General features: G+C 52.3%; 2 protein-coding genes across 3 annotated transcripts in view; one reads left to right on the top strand and one right to left on the bottom strand.

The window, feature by feature from the left end:
- Nucleotides 1-385: 385 nt before the first annotated feature.
- On the top strand, nt 386-3,436 carry LOC116858063 (sulfotransferase 1A1). Its single transcript, XM_032842614.1, has 8 exons — nt 386-447; nt 1,112-1,294; nt 1,382-1,507; nt 1,600-1,697; nt 2,128-2,254; nt 2,355-2,449; nt 2,935-3,115; nt 3,241-3,436. The coding sequence occupies exons 2-8, from the start codon at nt 1,147-1,149 to the stop codon at nt 3,351-3,353; spliced, it is 888 nt and encodes a 295-aa protein (XP_032698505.1). The 5' UTR covers nt 386-447; nt 1,112-1,146; the 3' UTR covers nt 3,354-3,436.
- A 158-nt stretch (nt 3,437-3,594) lies between these two features.
- The window catches only part of SGF29 (SAGA complex associated factor 29), a 28,905-nt gene continuing 9,475 nt past the window's right edge, over nt 3,595-23,024 (bottom strand). The window contains exons 2-10 of one of the 2 annotated variants that reach the window (XM_032842558.1): nt 13,778-13,866; nt 12,103-12,178; nt 11,347-11,419; nt 6,281-6,345; nt 5,275-5,404; nt 5,035-5,181; nt 4,760-4,795; nt 4,510-4,672; nt 3,595-3,791 (exon numbers count right to left, since the gene is read on the bottom strand). In XM_032842558.1, the coding sequence (XP_032698449.1) occupies nt 3,675-3,791; nt 4,510-4,672; nt 4,760-4,795; nt 5,035-5,181; nt 5,275-5,404; nt 6,281-6,345; nt 11,347-11,419; nt 12,103-12,178; nt 13,778-13,852 (882 nt within the window). In that variant the 5' untranslated portion in view covers nt 13,853-13,866 and the 3' untranslated portion in view covers nt 3,595-3,674. The remainder of the gene's footprint in view (nt 3,792-4,509; nt 4,673-4,759; nt 4,796-5,034; nt 5,182-5,274; nt 5,405-6,280; nt 6,346-11,346; nt 11,420-12,102; nt 12,179-13,777; nt 13,867-23,024) is intronic. The other variant, XM_032842557.1, reaches the window with a different exon arrangement.

Raw genomic sequence — 23,024 nt, forward strand, 5'->3', positions numbered from 1 at the left:
CAAGGGTTTCACCTTTCCTCTCAGGTCTGCCCCCTCTAAACTGGCTGGGGCCATCAGGACAAGCTGTTCGTTGGCCCGCCACACCGGGGTGGAGTACAGAGGGCAGGTCAGAGCCAAGATTCCAGCTCCAAAACACCCCGCAGAATAAAAGTGAAAACTTTTGTCTAATTTCAGTCTTCCCTTTATTTTCTACACACTAAACCCACATCTTGGGTTTTCAGGTCCATTTAAACTTGGCTCCTGCTGGGGTGCAAAGGCGGGGGCAGCACAGGGGGCCCTCCCACTCTAAGCTCCACCCTTTCCTTCCTGGAGACTGGCTCCAGATCCCTCCCACTTGGAATTTATAAACCCTTCAGCTCAGAGAACAGTTCTGAACCCACCCCACCCCACGGCACCCGGTTTGCCACGGCACAAAGTGGTCACAGGACCGACATCCAGAGAGGTCTGGTGAGTTCTCCCGGTGGGGCGGCTGGGCAGGGCTAGCTCCTGGCCCTTTCCCTCTGGATGGGCCATCTCAGTCAGCCGACACGACCTCAGGCCGAAAGAAACCCCCTTCCCCTTTCTGCTGACCCATCACTTAGCTCAGCTGCATGCCAGACTCTGGCCCCCCAAAACAGGCTCAAGTTGCTCACTGGCTGTGTTTATCCCCGAGCCAAGATGGCGTGGTTTGGCTTCTGGAATGTTTTTGACGATGCATGAGGGGCCCAGGCTGCTCCAAGGACCGGCAGGGGGAGTGGGGCCAGTGCCGCAGGCCAGGGGCCGCTGCAGAAGTAGTGGGAGGAGAGCTGGCAGGCGAGGAATTAGGACAGGCAGGCACTAGAGTAGTAGCTCTCAAGAGTGCACTGGAATCCCTTGGAGCTTCCAGAAGACTGGGACGGGCCCCAGAGAGCGATGTCATTGATGTGGGATGTGACCTCAGGCATGGGGATCTTTACGAGCCCTGCAGGACAGCAAAGGCACGAGCCAGCACCAGCCCCACTGTGTGAGTGTTCGGTGTGGGTTTGAGCCCCAGCTCCTGCCACTCATCAGCTTTGTGAGCAGGGCCGAGTCAGCCCCAGGCCTTCCTCGTGAAGCAGGATTTCAACACATGGCGTGTCGTGATGTTGTTAAGGCAAGTCGGCTGCCCTCTGCCCCCGACGCCGTGGAATGGAGCTCATCCAAGACACCTCACGCCCGCCGCTGGCATATGTGAAGGGAATCCCTCTCATCAAGTACTTTGCAGAGGCCCTGGGCTCCCTGCAGGACTTCCAAGCCCGGCCTGATGACCTGCTTATCAGCACCTACCCCAAATCTGGTAGGTGGTGAGGGCCATAGTCCCCCACATTGGACCAGCGAGGACCTGCCCTTCACCCGGCTCACCTCCCCTTCCCCTGCTCTCCAGGCACCACCTGGGTGAGTGAGATCCTCGACATGATCTACCAGGGCGGTGATCTACAGAAGTGTCGCAGGGCCTCCATCTTAATCCGGGTACCCTTCCTTGAGTTCAAGGCTCCAGGTGTTCCCACAGGTTTGCAGTGGGGGCTCTGGGGACCAGGGGAGCAGAGGGAGGGGGCAGGACTGGGCTCCAGCTCAGCAGACCTTTCCCTCCTCGTGGTATAGGTTTGGAGGCTCTGAAAGATACACCGGCTCCACGACTCATTAAGACACACCTGCCCTTGGCTCTGCTCCCTCAGACCTTGCTGGATCAGAAGGTCAAGGTGAGTGACAGAGGAAGCCAGGGAAGGAGGTCACTGGGGCCTTCCCAGCTTTAGCCTTTTCTGCTGGGAAGGTCTCACCTGAAGGGGCCAGGTGGTGGTCTTCATGCTGTGGTGGGGCTCTGTGCAAGGGAGACTCCTGTGCAGAGCAGAGAAGTCTTCTCTGCAGGCCTCCCCAGGCCTCCCCAGGCCTCCCCAGGCCCATGGAGGAGGGGGCTGGTGAGAACCCAGCATACCCAGTCTGTGTGTGGCAGCACTGAGGGGACAAGATTAGCATCAAGTATGGTGTCAGGGACCACAAGCAAGTCAGCATCCAGGTCAATGTCCCTCTTGGCCAGACCAAGAGCGAACTTCCCTCACTGGGCTGTTGTGAAAGGCTCGCTGTGTGGTGATGATGCTCCGGTGTGTGTGGGGGGGTCATTCGTCCCTCCAGGTGGTCTACGTGGCCCGCAACGCAAAGGATGTGGCTGTCTCCTTTTACCACTTCTACCGCATGGCCAAGGTGCACCCAGACCCTGGCACCTGGGACTGCTTCCTGGAGAAGTTCATGGCTGGGGAAGGTGGGCCTGAGTCTGGAGGAAGGAGCGGGGAGGAGCTGAGCGGCCGCCAGCCAAAGCTAATACCAGCCTGTGTGTCCATGTCCCTGCCCCTCCCCCCCAGTGTCCTACGGGTCCTGGTACCAGCACGTGCGGGAGTGGTGGGAGCTGAGTCACACTCACCCTGTTCTCTACCTCTTCTATGAGGACATGAAAGAGGTGAGGCCACCTGCTGCTGCTTCCCTCCAGGTCACACGTGCAGAGGCAGGGACCTCCCCAGGACCTGCCAAGGCCCTTTCGGCCGCCTGTCCCCCAGCACCCCCTACCCCACCAGTCCCGTGGGTCCTCCAGCCCACCTTCCTGCCAGGGACTTGGAGCTGCAGTGTCACCCAGGCAGCAAGGCTATATAGCTCTGATCTCAGACCCAAGCAACACAGAGCCAGCCATCCGCCGGCATTCCCTGTGGCCAGTTATGAAAGAGGACCGTCCTGCCCTCACCCATCAAGACCCAAATAGGAGCTTAGTTCAGGGTCATAGGGCAGGGGCAGCTAATGTGCCCCAGGGAAAGAGGACCCAAGTCAAGGAGCCGGGGCTGAGAGGTCTCTAGGCGGAGGTGGCCAGGTCCTGGAGGAGTTGGGGACCCTCCCTTTTATTTGCTCAGTGAGCCATCCCAGCTGCCACTGAAGAGCCCCTCTGCTCTCCAGAACCCCAAGAGGGAGATTCAGAAGATCCTGAAGTTCTTGGGGCGCTCCCTGCCAGAGGAGACCGTGGATCTCATTGTCCAACAAACGTCTTTCAAGGAGATGAAGAAAAACTCCATGGCTAACTACAGCACCATACCCACTGACATCATGGACCACAGCATTTCGGCCTTCATGAGGAAAGGTGAGTGCCTGTGCAGGACAGGCATCGGGGCAGGCAAGCGTGGAAGTGGAGGCTGGGGCTGGCCTGAGCCACCCTGGGCCTGCTCTGCAGCTGGGGCCTATAGCCGTCCTCCCCTCTGTCTGCAGGCATCACGGGGGACTGGAAGACCACCTTCACTGTGGCCCAGAATGAGCGCTTTGATGCTGACTATGCCAGGAAGATGGAAGGCTGTGGCCTCAGCTTCCGCACAGAGTTATGAGTGGTGTCCCTGGGAGGCACGCCCAAGGCCCCGTGGCTGTGACCCGTCCCCAGCCTCAAAAATAAAATTCCATGTGTATTACACCAAGAGCCTTTAATGCAAGCCAAGAACAAAAAAGAAATGCCCACTAGGACCAAACAAATCCATCTCGCCCATAGCCTCCAATTCCCCAACCTGCCCTGTTATGGGGAAGGGGAGAAGAGCCTGGAAAAACAAAACCAAGGAGACATGGGCAAAGGGGAACAATATTTATTTGCCATGAAATCTGCTGCTGCATTCCTCTGTGAGGGTGGTGGGAGACTGGGATTCTGCCGGCCCGCTTCACTTCTTCTTGGGCTCCTTACAAGCCACCACGTACCTCTGGGCCACATTGAGGGGAGGGGAGTAACCGTCTGCATAGGAGGTGTCTTCAAACAGGACTGAATAGTCATCCTGGGGCTGTGGCAGGGGGCGGACAGGAGGGGCTGGTCAGAGACCCCCAGGCAAGGCCCCCAACCCAGACTGACAGGAACTGCTGATACACGGGGTTCCTGCCTCTCCTGTCCCCACCTTCACTCCAAACCTAGTCCTGCTACAACACAGCCCTTTTCTCAGCAACAAAGAGCACGGAGGGGGGAGACTTGCTGTACATGTGGGGGGATACTACATGGAGAATCTGGTGCTTTTGGGAGACCCTGTGTTAAAGGGATCAAGGAAAACCCAGAAGGCAGCAGGCAGGGCACATGGAGGCGGAGGGGAGAACAGCCTTGAACCTGCCATCAGGCAATGGGTCACCAGCACAGGCAAGCACAACCTCACATGAAGAAAGGGCAGGGGTGAGACAGTCAAGGTTGGAGGGCAGGCCCTGGGTGTGGTGCTGCCTACCTCAGTGCAAAAGTGAGATCAGAGGGAACACAGCCTCCCATTCCATGTGGGGCTGGCTAGGGCTCTGAAGGTGGGAGGGGGGCTGGCTGGCACTTCCCTAGGGGACAGGGCTGGAGGGCGCCTGCAGGCAGAGTGTAAGCAGGAGAGACAGGGCAACATATAGGACTCTCCCAGCTCAGAGAGGCTGGAAGATGAGGGCAGGAGAGGAAGAAGGTGGCAGGTGACCCCATGACCCATCTGTTCTGGCCAGTCCCGGCGTCATGGTCTGTCCCTCCCTTGGGGACTACCTTACCCGCTGTGGGGGCGTGTGGATCAGGGCACGGTAGAAGCAGGTGGTCTGGGGGTACAGGGCCAGCACAAGCTGCTCCTTCTGAAACAAGGCCTCCGGGTCCGTCTCTGGGTTGGCTTTCCACTGGGGCAGCGGGATGATACGCCGTCGGCTCAGGGTGTGTCTCCTGGAAGGGGGGGCTCAGGTCAACCCACGGCCAGAGGGGGGCTGCTTCCCAGCCGCCTCCACTTCCCTCCCTGACCAGCACACTCACTCTTTGCCTTCTTCATCAATGTCATCCACCTCGTATCTGGAGAACAAAGAACAGTGGATGCAGGGAGACACGCGGTCCAAACTGGGGAGCGACGAGGAGGGGAGCGTGGGGCATGGGGAGGGGAAGCAGCCCAGGGAGCCAGAGTCATACACAGCCCCGCCCCCGTCCCCACAGACACTTTGGGGGAGGCTCTGGGCCCAGCCTGCAGATGGGGCAGAGGGCCAGCCAGTGCAGGTGTAACGGGATAGCGGACTGAGGGCTGGGTGTCCACTCACTTGTTGGTGGCATGGCTGTAACTGACCACCTCAGCCAGGATCCACTGCTCATCCCCATCCACAGCCTTTACCCGGGCGGCCACCTTGTCTCCGGGCTTGGCCACGTAGTCCCCAGAGGCTGGAATGGCTCCACAGAGGGGTGGGGGCCTAGGGGTTGGAGTAAGGCATTAGTCCCAGCCCTTCCCTCCGGTCCGCTCCCCGCCCCCCCCCCCCCCACCGCCGGCTCAGGCCTGCCCTCACTTGTCACCAGGCTTCCCGATCCACAGGGGCAGGGTCATGGCCGACTGCTGCAGCAGGGTCATCAGCACCCCCCGGCGCATAGTCTTCCGAGGGGGCTCCGAGTCGTTGTACAGGCCCGCGATCTTGGCCGCTGTGGGAAGGAAGCGCGCCCCTGAGGCACGAGAGACAGGGCTCCTACCCCAGACCCCCAGTTGCACAGCTGCACGGAGTGGTCAGCGGAGCCTGGCCTGGAGCCCGCCTCCCGAGTGACCGCCCAGGGCCCAGTGTGCTGCTTTCACAGAACTGTGAGAGGTCAGATCAGCGGATCCCCTCAGGGTGACGAACTACAGGGCAGAAAAAAGGTTCTGGGGTGCTGGCACGCCATTTGTTCGGTTAGCAAACATTTCATAGAGCCGTCTGTATACTTATGTGTACTTTTCTACTAGAAGTACGTGTTGTCATTAGACAAAAAACTAAAAAGAACTTTCAAACGCAGACAGACTCCTGACCTCAAGCATGGCTCAACACCCCCAGTCAACCTCGCAAAAACCCGGCTGGTGGTGGGACCTGTCTACGGGCAAGCCGTGTGCCCACGGAGGGGTCATTGAAAGGGTAAGAGATGGGAGAGCCACAGCGGTTTAAAGGGATTTGGAAGCCAACACCCTGTGTAAGCTCCGTGTTGAAGGACGGCTCTCCCAAAGCAGCTGGCGCTCCCGCGGCAACGGGGAAGGGGGGGCGCGTAGCAGGAAGGAGGCAACTGCCCCAGGCACAAGGGGCAGAGAAGCATGAGGGGGCGCAGTGAGACCTTCCAGGGCAGGGACACTGGGAGCCCCTGCCTCTGAGCACGAGCCGCAACCTCCGCTGCCTCCCAGACCCAGGCTGCCCAGATGCGTGCCCCCGTCAGAAGTCTGTGGATCAACAAGGGGCTGAGGCAGCAGCTCCCCACTCCTACGGGGAGCCACGACCCCAGCTCTCAGGAAGCCTCACTCCGCCTGATCAAGAAGCGCCACGCTGCCCTCCAACTCACCAATCCGCCTTTCTTCCAACAGAGACTTGATTTCTGCTATCTTATCTAGAGCTTTCCGGAGGATGCTGGCAGGGGAGAAGGGAGAGAAGAGGATGGAGCACAAGCGCAGACTTCCTTCCTGTTTTTCTATTTATTTTTACTTTACTTATTTATGATATTTATTTATTTAGGATATTATATCTATGACTTTATTTTTAAGTAATCTCTACACTCAATGGGGGACTTGAACCCATAACCCCAAGATCAAGAGTTGCATGCTCTACCGACTGCGCCCACTGGGCGCTCCCGTGTTCACATTTTTTTTTTTTTTTTAGATTTTATTTATTTATTTGACAGAGATCACAAGTAGGCAGAGAGGCAGGCAGAGGGAGAGAGGAGGAAGCAGGTTCCCTGCTAAGCAGAGAACCCGATGTGGGGCTCGATCCCAGGACCCTGAGCCGAAGGCAGAGGCTTTAACCCACTGAGCCACCCAGGTGCCCCCCGTGTTTACATTTTAAGAGCATAAACGAACTGACAAGGTAGTAAGAGGCAGCCCCACCAGACCCCTGGAGGACCCCAGAGCAGAGAGCACAGCAGAGCGCCGCACCTGACAGTGGGAAGGAGCCGTGCTGGCCGCCCCCAGCAGCCTGCGGAGTCAGAGGGTAGAAGCTGAAGCCTGGGCTCCACCCAAGCTGTGACAAGGAAAAGAACATGCTCCAGACTCCAGATGACCGGGGGGAGCTCTCTGGGCTGGGAGCGGGGCTGGAGGTGGAAGGGACAGGTCTCTGAAAGGCTGCAGCCCAGAAAACCTCTGCAGCTCCTTTCCGGGCTTCCGGGGTGGCTGGGCCAGGCAATCCCGCGGAAGTGAACACGGTCCCCGCTGGAGGAAGGTTTTTTCTTTATCCTAGATGTTGAGGACTCTCCCCCAGGGAACATTTCAGTAGGAATAAGCAGCCCAGACTCCATCTGGGGGCATGTATTCTCCCCCACGGCTCTTCTTCTGGTCCACCTTTAGTAATTCCCCCGAGGTTCTGAAGGCCTTCACTGGGCAGGAGGGAGGCCCCGCCTCGCAGGTGGGCCAGGGGCTGTCCCAGGCTCCTGTGGAGCTCACCGGGCAGGGGCCGGGGGGGGGGGGGGGGGGGGCAGCCCTGGCAGAGGGAGCCTGGCAGCCTGGAGCGGGATGCCTGCAGCACAGCTCGGCGTGGAGGGCACGGAATGCAGGGGGGCGCTTAGAGCTGCCGCAGGCTTGTAAGCCCCGGGGACATGGGGCAGTCAGGCACCAGGACAGCTGCAGAGTAAAAGCCAGGAGACCAAAGGGAACTTTGAGTCTGACCATCGCTTGCCGCACCTGCCTGCAGAACACAGTTTTATGCTGCAGGTACTAAGCCATACCCTGTGAGACAGTGATGGAGTGGCTCTTAAACCTCACTGCACATCAGAACCTCTGGGGGAGCTGGCATTTAACCAATTAATTAATTAATTTTAAGATTTTATTTATTTGACAGAGAGAGGCACTGAGAGAGGGAACACAAGCAGGGGGGAGAGGTAGAGGGAGAAGCAGGCTTCCTGCTGAGCAGGGAGCCCGATGTGATGTGGGGCTTGATCCCAGGACCTGGGGATCATGACCTGAGCTGAAGGCAACAGCTTAACGACTGAGCCACCCAGGCGCCCCTATTTATTTATCTTTTAAGTAGGCTCCACACCCAACGTGGAGCCCATTGTGGGGCTTAAACTCACGACCCTGAGATCAAGAGTTGACGGAATCACCCAGTGCCCCTCCCCTGGGGAGCTTAAAAAAAATCCTAATTGTTTTAGGCAAGAATCATAAAGAGATGCCAAAGCTGAGAGTCTGACCGGACATGGGGTACTTATATAATCTCAGTTATCTCCTAAGGGAAAATGGGAACTGGAAGAGCCCACCCTCCGATGGGACAGGTCAAGACTAGAGAGACACTCCCACTCAGCAAGCTGGGACACTACCCGGCCGCAAGCGCCCCCAGCTAGCCATCCGCCGTCTGGGGCCTGGTACCGTGGCCTTGGCTCTCTCCTCTGGGCACCTGACATCCTAGCCCGAGTCGCTCAGGCCCTGGGAAAGCTACACTGCCCTTCTGCCCGCACCAGCTGGCCCGGTCACGAAGCTATCTTCCCCAGCAGGGGTCTGGGGGATGAAGTTACCCATTGTCTGAGGCCAGAGCACCAATGAGCACACCCTCCCCTCCGCTGAGAAACGCCTTCTACACTGAGGTTAGACAAGGATTCGTTCCTACTTCGGGAACGGCTACCTGTCCATGGAAGCAGGAACTGTGACCTTGTTTCCCTTTGACCCCTCCTGTCAGTGTGCCAACTCGAGGTCTTTTTATTTTTTATTTTTAATTCGAGGCCTTTTTAAAAAAAAGAGACCAACTGTTAAATTAAAGAACAAGGGTTCTTTTCCATTTTCTGCAAAGCAGGAGGATGAAAACCAGCTGGAGGGCAGCCCTGGCGCTCGTGGAAGGGAACAGCAACACGTCCCGGGCCTCGGGCTAGTTCCTGAGGCTGGCTCTTGGCGCCTCTTCAGTTTGCGAGGGTCTTAGTTCATCTACTTAGTATGGGTGGAGGGGGGTGCTGCAGGAACAGAGACGGGCGTTCCCCACCCTGACTGGGAGCCCCCGTGGGCAGGGCTGGCGTGCTCAGGATGGCGCCGGGCGCCCAGTGCCCAGAGGGACTCCGGAGCGAGTGGTGAACGTATAAACTTGTCAGAGTCAAAAAGTGAAATAGCAGCAGAACTGCAAAAGGCTGGACCCTGCAGTTCTGAAAGGAGCTTATAAATGTTTCACTCTGGGTAGGTCAACGCCGGAGAAGAGCCCACACCAAACTGGTTTCAGAAGCAGTCACTCTGCCAGCACTTAAGCTGGGAAGGGCCGTTTTGCCTTTTACTCCCAAAGTGTGTCATTCAAGCTTACGTAAGCCATACTCCAGCACAGATGGGCGGGAAAGAGCCCGATGACAGCCATATGACAAATCTGCACATCAGGGGAAGAGGAGGCAGGAAGGGTAGGCCCGGAAGCTGGAGGACAACACCAGCAATCAGAAGGCATGATGTCTCCTCCCGCCCAGGCCGGCCCCAGCACAGCATATGGAGCCCGTCAGGTCCCTCTGTCTAAGCTGCAAAGCCCGGAATCCTCAGCCTCCCCTCTCCCAACTGGTCCCCCAACTTTATTCCAGAACCTGCCCTCGAAACCACCCTTGCTTCTCCATCCCCATTGCCACTGCCTTGGCTCAATTCCATCACCATCTCTTGCCTGGTCTCCTAACTGGCCTTGAATCTCACCTGGTCTGCCCCCCACGCAGCAGCCAGGGGCTTCTCTCCTGCTTTACATCTTCGCTGGCTCCCTACGGCCTCCAGGATAAAGTCTAGTTACTGGAAGCCCTCCCCGTCCTGCCTTGCCCTTCCCCAGCCACAAAGGACTGATTCTCAGTACTCCAGTGCTCATGTCCGGCACACACTCCTCCACTGCCTCTGCCGTGTCCGCCTACTGACTTCAAGTCTCTACCCTCCCTGCGGCTGTCACAGGCCCCCAGGCACAGTGAGCCCACCAACTGGTGGCCCACCAACTACGCTGTCCCAGTCACTGTTTTCTTAGGGTGTCTCTCCTTTCCAGACTGTGCCCTTATTATTGGCCAGGTCCTCACTATCCTAGGTCTCTGTGTGAGGACTGCCCAGCACCAGGCCCAGGGGGAGCGTGAGCAGAGATTTGCAAAGCAAAGATGATGGCAGGCAAAGAAAATCTCAGACCATGAGTCCGAGGCAGGGTCTCAGAGCACAAGACAGGGCCTGTGAAGGGCCAGATGGGAGGAGAGGAAGATCCCGGAGTCATCAACAACACTTAGGGTGCTGACCATCACATGCACAAGGCAGTATTTAAACAGCAGGTCATGGCTCATTAGGGACTTGTGAGATTAATTTCTGGGGTAATAACCAGCATTTAAAAAAAAAAGAACAGGGGTGCTTGGGTGGCTCAGTCGTTAAGCATCTGCCTTCTGCTCAGGTCATGATCCCAGGGTCCTGGGATGGAGCCCCGTGTCAGGCTTCCTGCTCGGTGGGGAGTCTGCTTCTCTCTCTCTCACTCCTCCTACTTGTATTCCTGCTCTCTGTCAAATAAATAAATAAAATCTTAAAAAAATAAGAAATAAAAAAACAAAACAGGGGTACCTGGCTGGCTCAGCCATAAGAACATGTGTCTCTTGATCTGAGGTCAAGAGTTCGAGCCCCGTGTTGGGTGTATAGATTACTTAAAAACAAAAAACAAAAAACCCCCAGCCTATATATATGGTAATAGCACAAACGTACTTCTCGTTCCAATTCTGTGACATATGTCCATATAACGTACACGTGTGTGCTGCAGAAAGGTGATCGTGACACCATCCTAGCATGGTAGTAAGAATATGGACGCCGGGTTTACAACTGGGCCCTGATTACTAGTTGTGTCACTTTCAGCACATCATGGAACCCCGTGTCTCCGTGTCCTCACCTGGAAAACGGAGGTAACGCCAACCTTGCGGCCGCTCCGAGCATTATGTGACACACACACAGAGCGTACCTGGCACAGTACCTGACTCAGCAAGGCCACAGAGGAGTCCTTATTAGTGTTATTATAGCGATGATGACCAGGCCCTAATATTATGATGAAGCCACGACAGAGAATGTATTTCCTACCATGGGTTATGGTCAAGAGGGTTTGAAAATCATTGGTCTTAGGGACTTTATATACATTATCTCACGTTACATTGACCGTTCTGTAGACGGTTATGATCCCCGTTGTCACGATGGAGCAACTGGGTCTCAGGGGGAACCACTGCTCCAGGTCACAGGACACCTAGAATGCCGTGCCGGGCTCCAGCCCCCACTGTGCTGCCATCTAGGGAACGGCAGGGCTAGTGGGAAGTGGAGGCCCAGAAGGAGTTCTAGGGAAGGCGGGGGCCCCAAGGGACAGCTTGGGGAGCAGGAATCTACTTCTCCGTGGCAGGAACCGTGGCGGGCGCTGGGGTCCGCAGGGCCCTGCAGCCCAGCACATGGTGGGCAACAAAGTGGAGGGGACGGTACTCACTTGCACTCAGCCTCTGCGTCAGCCTTGGCGGTCGTGTACAGCCCACGTAGTTTTGTCCGGTAATAGGGAGAGACTGCAAGCGAACAGAGGAAGAGGTGGGCAGGGGGCCAGTTGGCGGTCCTGTGGGGCTGCTTCCATGCATGAGGGTCGGACTTCCAGAGGCGTGCAGAGGCCACGGACCGGGACGTGAGCTGTGGTGGCTTGGAAGTGCCCCGCGGTCGCTGCCCCGTGTTTAATGAGTTCACAATTTCATTCGGCACAAATACTATCACTGCATCTGGCAGAGGACTTCTGCCCTAGTGTGACACACGCAGAAAGTATTTCTCAGCACACAGGAAAACAGACAACAGCTCTCAAAGCTGCTCAGAATGGGAGAGCACCAGCCCAGGAGGCTGAGCAGGAGGGCTTCTGGGGCGTGCGCGGGGGATGCCAGGAAGAAGTTCTCCCTCTAGAGAACACCAACTAACTGGGGCGCTTGTGCAAAGAGGTACCCCTGGATGCAGGCTTAACACTGACTTCCCAGCCCCTACACTGGGGGACTTTAAGGTTCCTGAGTGCTAGGCAGTCTGTCATCTGTTCCCGGAGACACCTTTGGTCACTTAACTGAAGGGAGATTGTCCCTGTGGTTAAGGAGCAGTTCGTTTTGGATTATGTAGCTTCACGGAAAAGGCCCGTCTGAAACTAGTGACAGTCGCATTCCCGGTCTCAGCCCACCCCTCTCTGTCCTCCCCTTCTCTTCTGAGTCCAGTGACTTACTCTTGTTCTCTGTCTGCATCCGCTCATGGGTCTTCTGGATGTTCACTAAGTTGTGCTCACTCCGAGAGCGCTCCTCCTGCAGGGGTAAGCGCAACAGGTCAGGTGGACAAGCTCCTTGTCCTGCTGTGTCACCCGGCACCCGGGGCCTCAGGCCCCGGAAATATGTATGCCAGTATCTTCCGGCCCTTACTTTTCAGGTTACATCCCACTACAAAAGACATCATTTGGGAAGGCATTTCCAGGACTGCTCCATTCTGGGCCACAGGACTGTGCAGTGGACGGCTCCCACGAGACGGGTCACTGGGTACCTATAAACCTGGTTGGGGTGCCTGGGTGGCTCAGTCGGTTAAGCATCCAACTCTTGATCTCAGCTTAGGTCTTCATCTCAGGATCATGAGTTCAAGCCCCATGTTGGGCTCCACTTGTAATTTAGATCAATGAGCTGTGGCTGCCCTGACCCAAGAACAGATCAATACAGGACATCCTGAGCTATAGCTGGCAGAGACGGGACTGTTACTTGGAGCACCACTGGGGGCCCCGCTAGGTAGGAACAGGGCCCTGGAGAACACACAATGAAAAGCTGTCTCACTACAAGCCTGTGAGCTGGGACCGGCGACTGGCTTTATCCCCCGCTGACTAAGAACCCAGAAATAACGGAATCATGGCCAACTGGAATAAAGCAAATACTGTGAAGAAAAAATATTGTTCATAACAATTATCTGGTAAAAGGGCAAGGCCAATTCTGTTGGGAGAGCATAACAAATAGCTCTGTAACTCTTCCTGACTTGCTCTGTAACGAAACTGAGCTCTGCCATGACCGTAGCTGAGCCCGGTAACACACCCGCAAGGCCGGTAAGCTTCAGCGGCCTCCTGCCGAGAAGTCACCTGATACTGGTATTAACAAGCAAACATGCTGGGAGCAGCAGCCGCAGCCTCCTCTGACTGGCCCAGGAAGAACCAGATTCAGCGCGCCATCAGCTAATTTCTATGCTGAATAGTTTCACACAAATGTATTACAGAGCATGAGCAGTACTGGATGAAGCAGGGAAATGGGTAATTAGATTAGATTAGTATAAATTATGAAAACGTGTATGCGGGCCCGATGGGACGGACTGCTTGTTTCTCACAGTCTCTCCCTGGCCCACACTGGCTCCTCCACCATCGGCAGACTTGTGCTCACTCTGCCGCCAAGGCCAAGGCCGGGGCCAGGCAGCTGTGCAGTGAAAGATAAACTCAGCAGGCCTGTCTTTTCAGACCTCGTTCCAAACAAGGCCCCTGACTAGCTCCTGGAATGGGACCTCTCCACTCCTGGCATATCCTGCCTGCTAAGGGGGTCTTTGTTCGGCTGGGACAAAGCGGCGGACGGAGAAGGGGAGGGCAGTGGTGGGTACAGGGCATTTTTGTCAGATGGCGAAAATGTTCGGAAACTGATCATGGGGATGGTGGCCCAACTCTGTGAATATACTAGAAATCACTGGAATCATGGGTGAGCCGTACGGTATGTAACTCCTATCTCATTACAGCTGTTAACGGAACAGAGAGGATCAGGACGTCCTGCCGCTGAAGGAAAATGCAGGTCACACCCCACGTTTTCCTCCCCTCCTGGTCCACCGGTCAGCTGGGTCCCTGCATGTCCAAAGTTTGTAAACGCCCTCCCCGGCCCGCAGCTCCTTACCTGGGTTTGTTTGATCAGTTGATGGAGCTCCGTGAGAAGTTCTGCGATGCGGGAATCAGCAGACACCAGGGCCATTGTGTCTGGGGTGCCTGGCGGGGGGGGGGCGGGTGTTCAACAGAAGAGACGCTGTTGGTGGCTGCTGTGTGTTAAAGCTCAGAGGGTCAAGTGACGACCTCATACCAGAACACAGTAAAACGAGGAATTTCACATAATTTCTACAACAGTTATAACAGCATTTACCCAAACAAAAGAACCCAAGGTTTATCATCATTTTTTTGACAGTGCTTCCCAAATAACTTAACATACCACATAAGCCAGCCTAATGAGTCAAAAGGACTTAGAATTTGAATCTTGGGAAGCTTTGATGTACATGCCTCAGTAGGATCACAGATTACTATGAAACTCAGGATTTACTAAACTCTGCTGACAGTAAGAGTCCATAGATGGTTCTACAGTTGTTAGCAAAACTTAGCTCTTTTAATATTGAGAAGTTTTCTTTTTTTTTTTTTTTTTCGGAGAATTTTTAACTTTCTTAAGTCATCAAAGATCTGATAAAGACAAAAACACAGAAGCTTCGGTTTTCCAGGCACGTAAAGAGGAATAAGCCTTTATTTACAATTTCTTATCATGAGCCAAACAACAACAATCTAAGAAAACGGTCTTTTTCATGGAGAGAAAAGCAGAATATCAATCTTACACCAGTGCACTTTTTTTTTTTTTTAAGATTTTATTTGTTTGACAGAGACACAGCGAGAGAAGGAACACAAGCAAGGGGAATGGGAGAGGCAGAAGCAAGCTTCCCACTGAGCAGGGAGCCCAATTTGGGGCTCAATCCCAGGATCTTGGCATCATGACCTGAGAGGAAGGCAGACGCTTAACAACTGAGCCACCCAGGTGCCCCAATACTAGTGTGCTTTTAAAATCCATTTATTTTGGAGTGCCTGGATGGCTCAGTTAAGTGTATGACTTTGGCTCAGGCCATGATATCAGGGTCCTGGGATTGAGCCCCGTGGGGAGTGTTTCTCCTTCTCCCTCAAATAAATAGAATCTTAAAAAAAAAAAAAATTACTTCAATCTTAGTTCTGACACCACACAAAGCCCTTTACAAAGATTTGCCTTCACATACCTTCCACAACTTTCTTTTCATTCAGATTTAATCATAAGCCTTTCCTCTCTAAATAACCAATCCCATTTGGGGACAAAATTACTTTTTTTCCCCCTCAACAAAATATATTCTCATTTCTTATACCTTCCTTACACATTTCCTACTTTCCTAAATACAGAAATTAGTCTGTTGGTAAACATGCTTTATTGCTTTACTGAAAGACTGTGCTAGGGGAAAACATGTTTCTAGAAATTATGAACTGTACTTATAAATTGCCAATCTAAACAATTCTGGGGTAGAGACGTGTACGTGGCTCAGTCAGTTAAGCGTCTGCCTTAGGCACAAGTCATGATCCTAGGATCCTGGGATCGAGTCCCACATCAAGCTCCTTGCTCAGTGGCGAGCCTGCTTCTCCCTCTGCCTGCCGCTCCCCCTGCTCTCTCTCTGACAAATAAATAAATAAAATCTTTTAAAAAATTTTTTGGCTTAGCAGACGGTTCACAATTGTTTACTACTTAATTTTCATTGGAGACTAAGGCTTCTAAGTTAAAATTCTGTTAAATGTAATTAAGGCTGATGGAAATGATAAGGAAAACAACTCTTGTCAGTTTGTCCACAAGAAGCCAGAAGCACAAACCTGTGTTCAGTAAACAATGCTTTAGTATATTGTTTTGTTAGAGAGAAGACCTGGATTACCAATGAATTCAATCCAATTGATTGTTTAACTCAGCAAACTTTAAAGGTTCAGGTTTCCAAAGATTTTGAAAGCCATTTAAAAGTTTAACTTTAAACCTTTTTTTTTCTTTTTTTTTTTAGAGTAGGCTCTACATCCAGCATGGAGCCCAATGTGAGGCTAGAACTCATGACGGTGAGATCAAGATCTTGACTGAGATCAACAGACGACATTTAACTGACTGAGTCACCCAGACGCCCCTACCTAAAAAACCTTGTATTTACTCACCCTCCTAGTTCTTAACAATTACCCATGAAAGCTTTAGGAGATAGGTGAAATTAACCAACATTTTAACCCATCTTTTGTGGACAAATTACAGCAAAGATAACAGGAGCTTATCTGACCTTTAGTAAATCTTGGTAAAGTGAAAGTTACATTTCACGCTGATAACTCCAAAGACACGACCGTTTTAATTAAACCAACAAACCTAAATCAGTGTTAATACAGAATACATTGCCCCTGTGCGCACTGAAAGTCAGTCGATGTGTTCCCCACTGTCAGTTCTGCCTGGGGCATGGGTGGGGACAGCTGAAGGGGGAGGCTTCAGTCCCAGGGAACCTTGGGCCCCTTCATGCTGATCAGGGAGACACTATGATTGGAATGGTGCAACAGCTTGGGGTGGTCTTTGCTCCTCCACAGCGAGGACCCAAGAGGCAAGAGCCAATGGCTCCAGAGGCACAGAGGTCTAAGTGGAGCTGGTTATTAAGCCCCTCCTAGGGTGGTGCAGAAACAGGAGAGGGAAGGGGAGGCAGAAGAACAGAGGTGCTGCCAAAAGGCCCAAAGGCCTGAGGCGGATAAAAGCCCAAACAGAAGAGAATTCTGGGTCCTAAGGCTCATCAGCTCGGACAGAAGAGCAGATGCACATTTTCTTTCCACCCACAGAAAGTGAAAACAGGCAGTCCGTGTGCAGTCAGAGAATACAGGGAACCTCCTCGAAACAAGACAAGCGTCATCAGCTGCTTGGGAAGGCTCCTGAAAGTCCATGTCTGGAGGCAGACTAACCACAGAAAGCTGGCCGCTGAGAGTCGTCAGCCCGGAAGGAATGAGGGAGAAGTCCCCACACACAAGGCAATGGACAACGTTCATCCAGGCCTCTCAAGACACAATTCTGATCCAGTGCCCAAAATAAGAAGCAAACAAAGAGGCAGCAAGTGACATGGGAAAAAGAGGGAAGCGTGGGCAGGATCTTGGCAGCAACCTGTTGACAGGAAAGAAGGCGGGGCCCATACAAAACAGGCCCTCTGGGGTGGCGCCCACTCCTACGGGACGGGATCATGGATCCCTGCGAAAATCGCCCGGATTAGACAGGGGTTCCATACTTTTGTTTCTTCGGGTCTCTCATTTGTCCTTACCCATGGGCTGTTTGGCATTCCGGGTCCTGCACTCAGATTGAGTGGCGCCCTGTTGGGCAAAGGCCCCAACTGGGTAACAGCTCCCACTGGTCCCTTCCAGGAAGCACAGGGTCAGATGTATGTTGGGTTTTATGTTCATGGAGGGGTCACACCGGGTTATTTAGGAGGGAACCTTATGTGAGAGTCAAGATCGGCAGCCGTCCTGATGACATGTATGGCCATCCTGTGCCCAAGAAGAATACGAGTATTGAAAGAATGGGTAAAACAGGGAGAGCCTGAGCCCAGCAATGTTACAGCCAAGGTACTAGTGTCCAGCCGGGTGGCAGGCGTTTGTCACTCCCTGGAGTGTAGCCACAGGAAGGAGGTTCTCTCCTGAGCACTCGGACAAGTCACATTCCAAAGGGTCATATTATTCTGGACATCTCCGAAAAAGAACAGGTAACAAAGACTGGGGATGAAGAAGACTTACCCAGCTGTACTGAATCTCCCAAATTCCTTTTGGTGGTGTCCCTGTATAGGCCACCAAAACTTACGCAGGGGTGTTGAATGCAACAGTCAAGAAAGAACCGCTGACAGTGCAACTTAGTAAGTTTATTTAAGTAGCACTGGGACAGGACCCCTGGGCAGCAAGAACGGCACTTGGGCTGTGTGAGGCTGGTGGTTATAGACTCAGCAGTCAAAGGGAAGGAGGCATGCAGTAAGTGTCAGATTACAAAAGTTTCTTCAAATTTCTTTGAATTTCTGAAACTACTTTTGCAAGTTTCCTCTGGTATTCCCACAACCCGGACACCCCAACCAGATACCACAACAGAGCTGAAGGCAGATGCCCAACTGACTGAGACACCCAGGCACCCCTATCCCTCATCATTCTCATTCTTCTGTGCAGAAATTAACAAGCTCATCCTAAAATTCATATGATAATTCAAGGCATCCAGAAGAGACAAAACAATCTGGAATAGAAAGAAGTTTTCCCAACTACAAAACGGACTACACAAAGCTATAGTAATCAAAACAGTAAGGTAAAGGCAGAAGGATAGACCTATAAAGATCCATGAAACAAAATCGAGAGACCAGAAATAAACCCTCACACTCATAGCCAATTAATTTCCAACCAGGGCGCTAATGTAAACTTAGTGGGAAAAGAATCGTCTTTTTGACAAATGGTGCTGGGACAACTAGATATCCATACGCAAAAGAATGAATTTGGGCCCCAACCTCAGGCCATAAGCAAAAATTATGTGAACAAACAGTTCTCCAAAGAAGATATATACAAATGGACAAGAAGCCCATGAAGAGATACTTAATATCATTAGCCATCAGGGAAATACAAATCAGAACCACCAGGAGGTATCATTTCACTCTCACCAGGATGGCTAAAACCAAAAAGAGACATAATAACAAGTATTCAGGAGGGTGTGGAGAAACACGGATGGATAAGGACTGGTTTTATTCACACAAAGGAATGTATTACTCAGCAATGAAAGGAATGAAGTACTGATTTGTGCTACGAAACAGATAAACCTTGACCTTATGCTAAGTAAAAGCCACACACAACAGACTACATAGTAGATGAAATACCCAGAACCCAAGTCTAAAGTTTTGTTAATTTTAGACAGATGCCCCTCCCCACCCATATCCCTTAGTCTTAGGCAAACACTAATTCACTTTCTGTTTCTATAGATTGGCCCACTCTGGAATAATATTCTTTTGTTTGCATATGCCACATTTTGTATATTAATCCGTCAACCAATGGCTCTTTGGGTTGTGTTTACTTTTTGGCTACTGAGAATAATGCTGTTATAAGGGAGTGTCTGGCTGACTCCTGATCTCAGGGTTGTAGGTTCGAGCCCCACATTGGATCTAAAGATTACTTTAAAATAAAACATTTTAAAAAGAAGAAGAAGAAGGATGCTATTATGGACACTGTGGACAAGTTTTTCCATGGACATGTTTTCATTTTATGGGTCTGTACCTAGGAGTGGAATTGCTGGGTCCTGTGGTCACTCTTTAACCCTACAAGGAGCTGGCAGACTGTTTCTGAAGCAGCTGCACCATCTTACGTTCCCATCAGCAACACACGAGGGTCCGGCAGCTCTGTGTCTGCACCAATGCCTGTGACTGTCTTTCTGACGCCAGCTGCCCTAGTTAGGGCTATGAGATGTTAACTCTCGGCTAATGACGGTGAACATGTTTTCAAGTTTTCTTTGTAGAACTGTCCTTTGCCCGTTTTTATTGAGTTATTCGTCTTTTTATAATTGAACTTTGTCCTCTGAAACATTTTTAAATTTTTATACTGTCCAACCTATCTGTTTTTCTCTGCTTGGGATGCAGACCCGTTTTCTCACACACGTGACACTATCTGCACCACCACAGCAAGACATTTCAGTCTACAGAAGAACATGTCCCTTAAAAAAAGAGTCTAGTTGCATTAGCTAGAACTGCATGAAATAATGGTTCTTGAGTTTAGAGATGAGAAGTGTACAAACTTGAGAAATAATCAGCAGGAAGGTCGTTGCTAAAGTCTAGGAACTGATCTGCTGAGTGAGAAAACAGGAAGGAGGAAAGACCACCCGAGAGCTCAGTAGAAAGATCCCAGAAGGGACGGGTTAGCATGGAAGAGGGCTGTTCTCTCTCCAGCTAACTGAAGCAGGAATCCTAGATGGAACCACTTGCCTTCTACCTGCCCACACCCCTGCAGAGTAAAACCAAGGCAAGCCCCCCAGCTGGACCCCGGGGTGGGGTGGAGGGACTGTACTTCGCAGCGTCACTAACACCTGCGGCTGCAGGCGCGCCCACAGTGCAGTCACGTAAACTGGTTATCCTTCCCAGTGATTCTGTCGGACATTTCGAACCTTCTCAGTGTGTTTGCTACTGCCCTCAGACCTGGGTCTAGGTCCAGCTAGCTGAAGTCCCAGGTTTCTACTCTGCTGAACTGTCCCCGCAAAACCAAACTTGTCTCTTATTGGACTTTTCCTTTAAAAACTGGCCGTTTCTTCCCCAGCCAGACTGGAAGCTCCTTGGGCACAAGCACACACCTCCGCTTTTATCAACAATCCCCTGACATCAATAAGCACCGCGGACAGGGGACAGGTCGTTAAGAACCTGGCAGGAACTTTATCATTGTTTATACTTCACACAAGATCTCTCTCCTGCCCTGACCCCCTACCCCACCCCTGCCATGAGGTCCATTTTGAATTTCCCGCATCAATGATTCCAAACTTTGTTGTTAAATACAGGCTTTTCCCTGGCTCCTGTGAGGAGGTACCAACTCCCAGATCCACCACCAGCCCCTAGGACTCCCCCAAGATTCAGAATCTTATTTTCATGCCAGCTATACAGCTCTACTGGAGAAGACCTCAAATCCCCGTTTGACAGAGACACTCCTTACATGAACCTCTCTACTTGTGTATGCTAGAAATAGTCTACAGTTTAAAAAAGACTTTAAATCAATGTGTCCAGAAAATACTCTTAAATTAAATAATGGATGGTTGTACAAGTCTGTGAATGTACTTTAAAAAACCTAACAATGAATCGTGTGCTTTGAATGGGTGAATTATACGGTACATGAACTTTTAGCTCAATAGAACTTAAAAAAAAAAAAACAAACAGGATGTCCAAAACCAGTCTCCCCCCTACCCCCTACCCCCGCCCAGCCCACACTCCTTCCCTGTTGATGTGTCCTTAACCCATTCAGCCGCCTTGCTGGAAACATCAAGAGTTTCAAAGCCTGCCTCCCTATGTCTCATCAGTCACCATTCCTGCTGACTTACTGCCCCATAAACCCATCCCCTCCTTCTTGGCCTTCACACCCCGCCCCCGTTTCCCACCACACCACTGGCCTCCCCACCCCCTTCTGCATTCTCCTCTCCATCAAATCCACCCTCTGCGAGGTCCTAAAACCTCCCATCTAAAAGACAAGTGTGGTCATGTCCCCCTGGCAAAGCTTTCAAACCCTGCCTGGAGAGAAGTCAAGACCTTCACACACCACACTGACTCGATGAAGAGGCTTCCGTCCCATCCCCCCTGTCCCCACCCCATGGGCCACCTGCCCCCACCCTCCTCATCTTACCACTGCCTGCCTCATATTTCATATTCCAGCCATTCCCAGCTCTTCTGTTTTTGACCACACACCATGTAATTTCTTTTTTTTTTTTTTTAAAGATTTTATTTATTTAACAGACAGAGATCACAAGTAGGCAGAGAGGCAGGCAGAGAAGGGGGGAGGAGCAGGCTCTCCACTGAGCAGAGAGCCCGACGCGGGGCTTGATCCCAGGACCCTGGGATCATGACCTGAGCCAAAGGCAGAGGCCTTAACCCACTGAGCCACCCAGGCACCCACCATGTAATTTCTTAGCCCCATGCTGTTCCCTCTAATCTGGGATGCCCTTCCTGCAAGCAGGACAGCCCTAAATCTCTGCGTGATTTAACTACTTAGTCTCTAAGAAGTGACTTACTTACCAAGTCATCTCCTTCCACCAGCCACAGTCAGAATCCCAATGCCCCCACCCCCACCCCCAGGCTCCTAGGCTGAGTTAAGTCCCCTTTCTCTACGTAACATCCTGTGCACCTCTCACAGTGCCTATCAAATCCTATTAAAATCCTCTTCGTGTGTTTTTGACTCCTCCCCAGCTGGTCTGTCTCTGAGGGTGGGGCTCACTCTCCCTTCTACCTAGCTCAGGGCTGGCATGTGGTACCCACCATGTGCACTTCTACTGCTGTTCACACCTCAACCCACCACGACGTGGCTCTACCTCAGTCCTCCGTGATCTCTTGCCCCCTCTTGGACCTTTCCACTGCACTAAGTACCTGACCACACGCTGCTTCTCAAAGCTCTGCTCTATGGATTTCCCGCCTCCGGTCCCCCCGTTTTTCCAACCACCCTGCACGGTCTTTCTGCTGCTCCCTCCTCCACCCCAAAGGACCATCACCCCAGGAAGACCTTCTCTGTCTCTAACCACTCCCTGGGCATCTCATCGGCTATAAGGCCCCATATTCCGAAACTTCCAAATGGAGCTCATCAGCCCTGACCTCTCTCCAAGGTTCCCAGCTCACATTTCCAGCTGCCATCTGAGGCTCAACCCAGATGCCCCTCAAGACACCTCCTTCTTCTTGCTCTGCCCTGCCTTCTAGATGGGGGTTGATGTCATCTATCGCTGTCCAGCTAGCTTCCCAGGCTGCAAATCCCAGAGTTATCCATCCCTCCTCCTTGACCATCTACAACCCCACCTCCCTGATCTACTCTCTTCAAATTCTAGGGATTTTGCCTCAAAAATTTCTCTCAAAGCCAGCCCCTCCCTTCCACCACACCTGTCACTCTCTTAGCTGGGGCTCTCCTCACATTATCATAGTATCATCCCATTTCTGCACCTCATCATGGTTGGCCACAAAGCCTGTTTCTCTTTAAAAAATTTTTTAATATATACATATATACAAAACATATGCACATAACAAAAAAATTCAAGTGATACCAGAAGTACAATGAAATCTCCCAGCCCTAGAAACCACCAGCAATGTTTCTTGGGTATTTCTCTAGAGGTATCCCATGGATACACAGGAGGAAAAAAAAAAAGCATGTTACCTCCTCAAACCTTCTGCAAATGGAAGATGCACAGACAGACACACAGACCTGAGAGTTGGAGGCAGACACTTGCAGCGCATTGGCTGGAAAAGTGCACCCACATGGTCTGGAGGGGAGGGAGTAGATCAGATACCAAAGCAGGCAGCAGTGGGCAGGTGGGCCCAGTTTCTGGAGACCTTCAGCCTCTGACACTCAGCCCCTACACCAATTATCGGGATCCCCTCACGTATGAATGGTTACCAATGGTTTTTAAAAGGCTTTCATCTCCCTTCATTTCTATGCAGCGTGAAATACTGAGAAGTGTGGACACGGGTGACAGCAATCTGGAGGGTTGCCCTGCCTGCTGGGTGGCGCCCTGCCTAAGAAAATCTCACCTCGTGATTTGACAAAAAACCACTCCTTTCTCTGGAACGACCTGGTCACCAACTCAGCAAGTGGACGTGAAGCTGTTCCACTACCTAGATGTCCCCTCCCCCACA

Source organism: Lontra canadensis, unplaced genomic scaffold (assembly GCF_010015895.1).
Source record: "Lontra canadensis isolate GAN:19392208 unplaced genomic scaffold, GSC_riverotter_1.0 scaffold132, whole genome shotgun sequence".
Classification (NCBI taxonomy): Eukaryota; Metazoa; Chordata; class Mammalia; order Carnivora; family Mustelidae; genus Lontra; species Lontra canadensis.

Bases quoted from the DNA above. Each gene is read 5' to 3' on its own strand.
- LOC116858063 (XM_032842614.1), top strand. From the start codon at position 1,147: ATGGAGCTCATCCAAGACACCTCACGCCCGCCGCTGGCATATGTGAAG. The intron at 1,295-1,381 runs GTAGGTGGTGAG...CCTGCTCTCCAG, and splicing joins CAGCACCTACCCCAAATCTG to GCACCACCTGGGTGAGTGAG. The intron at 1,698-2,127 runs GTGAGTGACAGA...TCGTCCCTCCAG, and splicing joins TGCTGGATCAGAAGGTCAAG to GTGGTCTACGTGGCCCGCAA.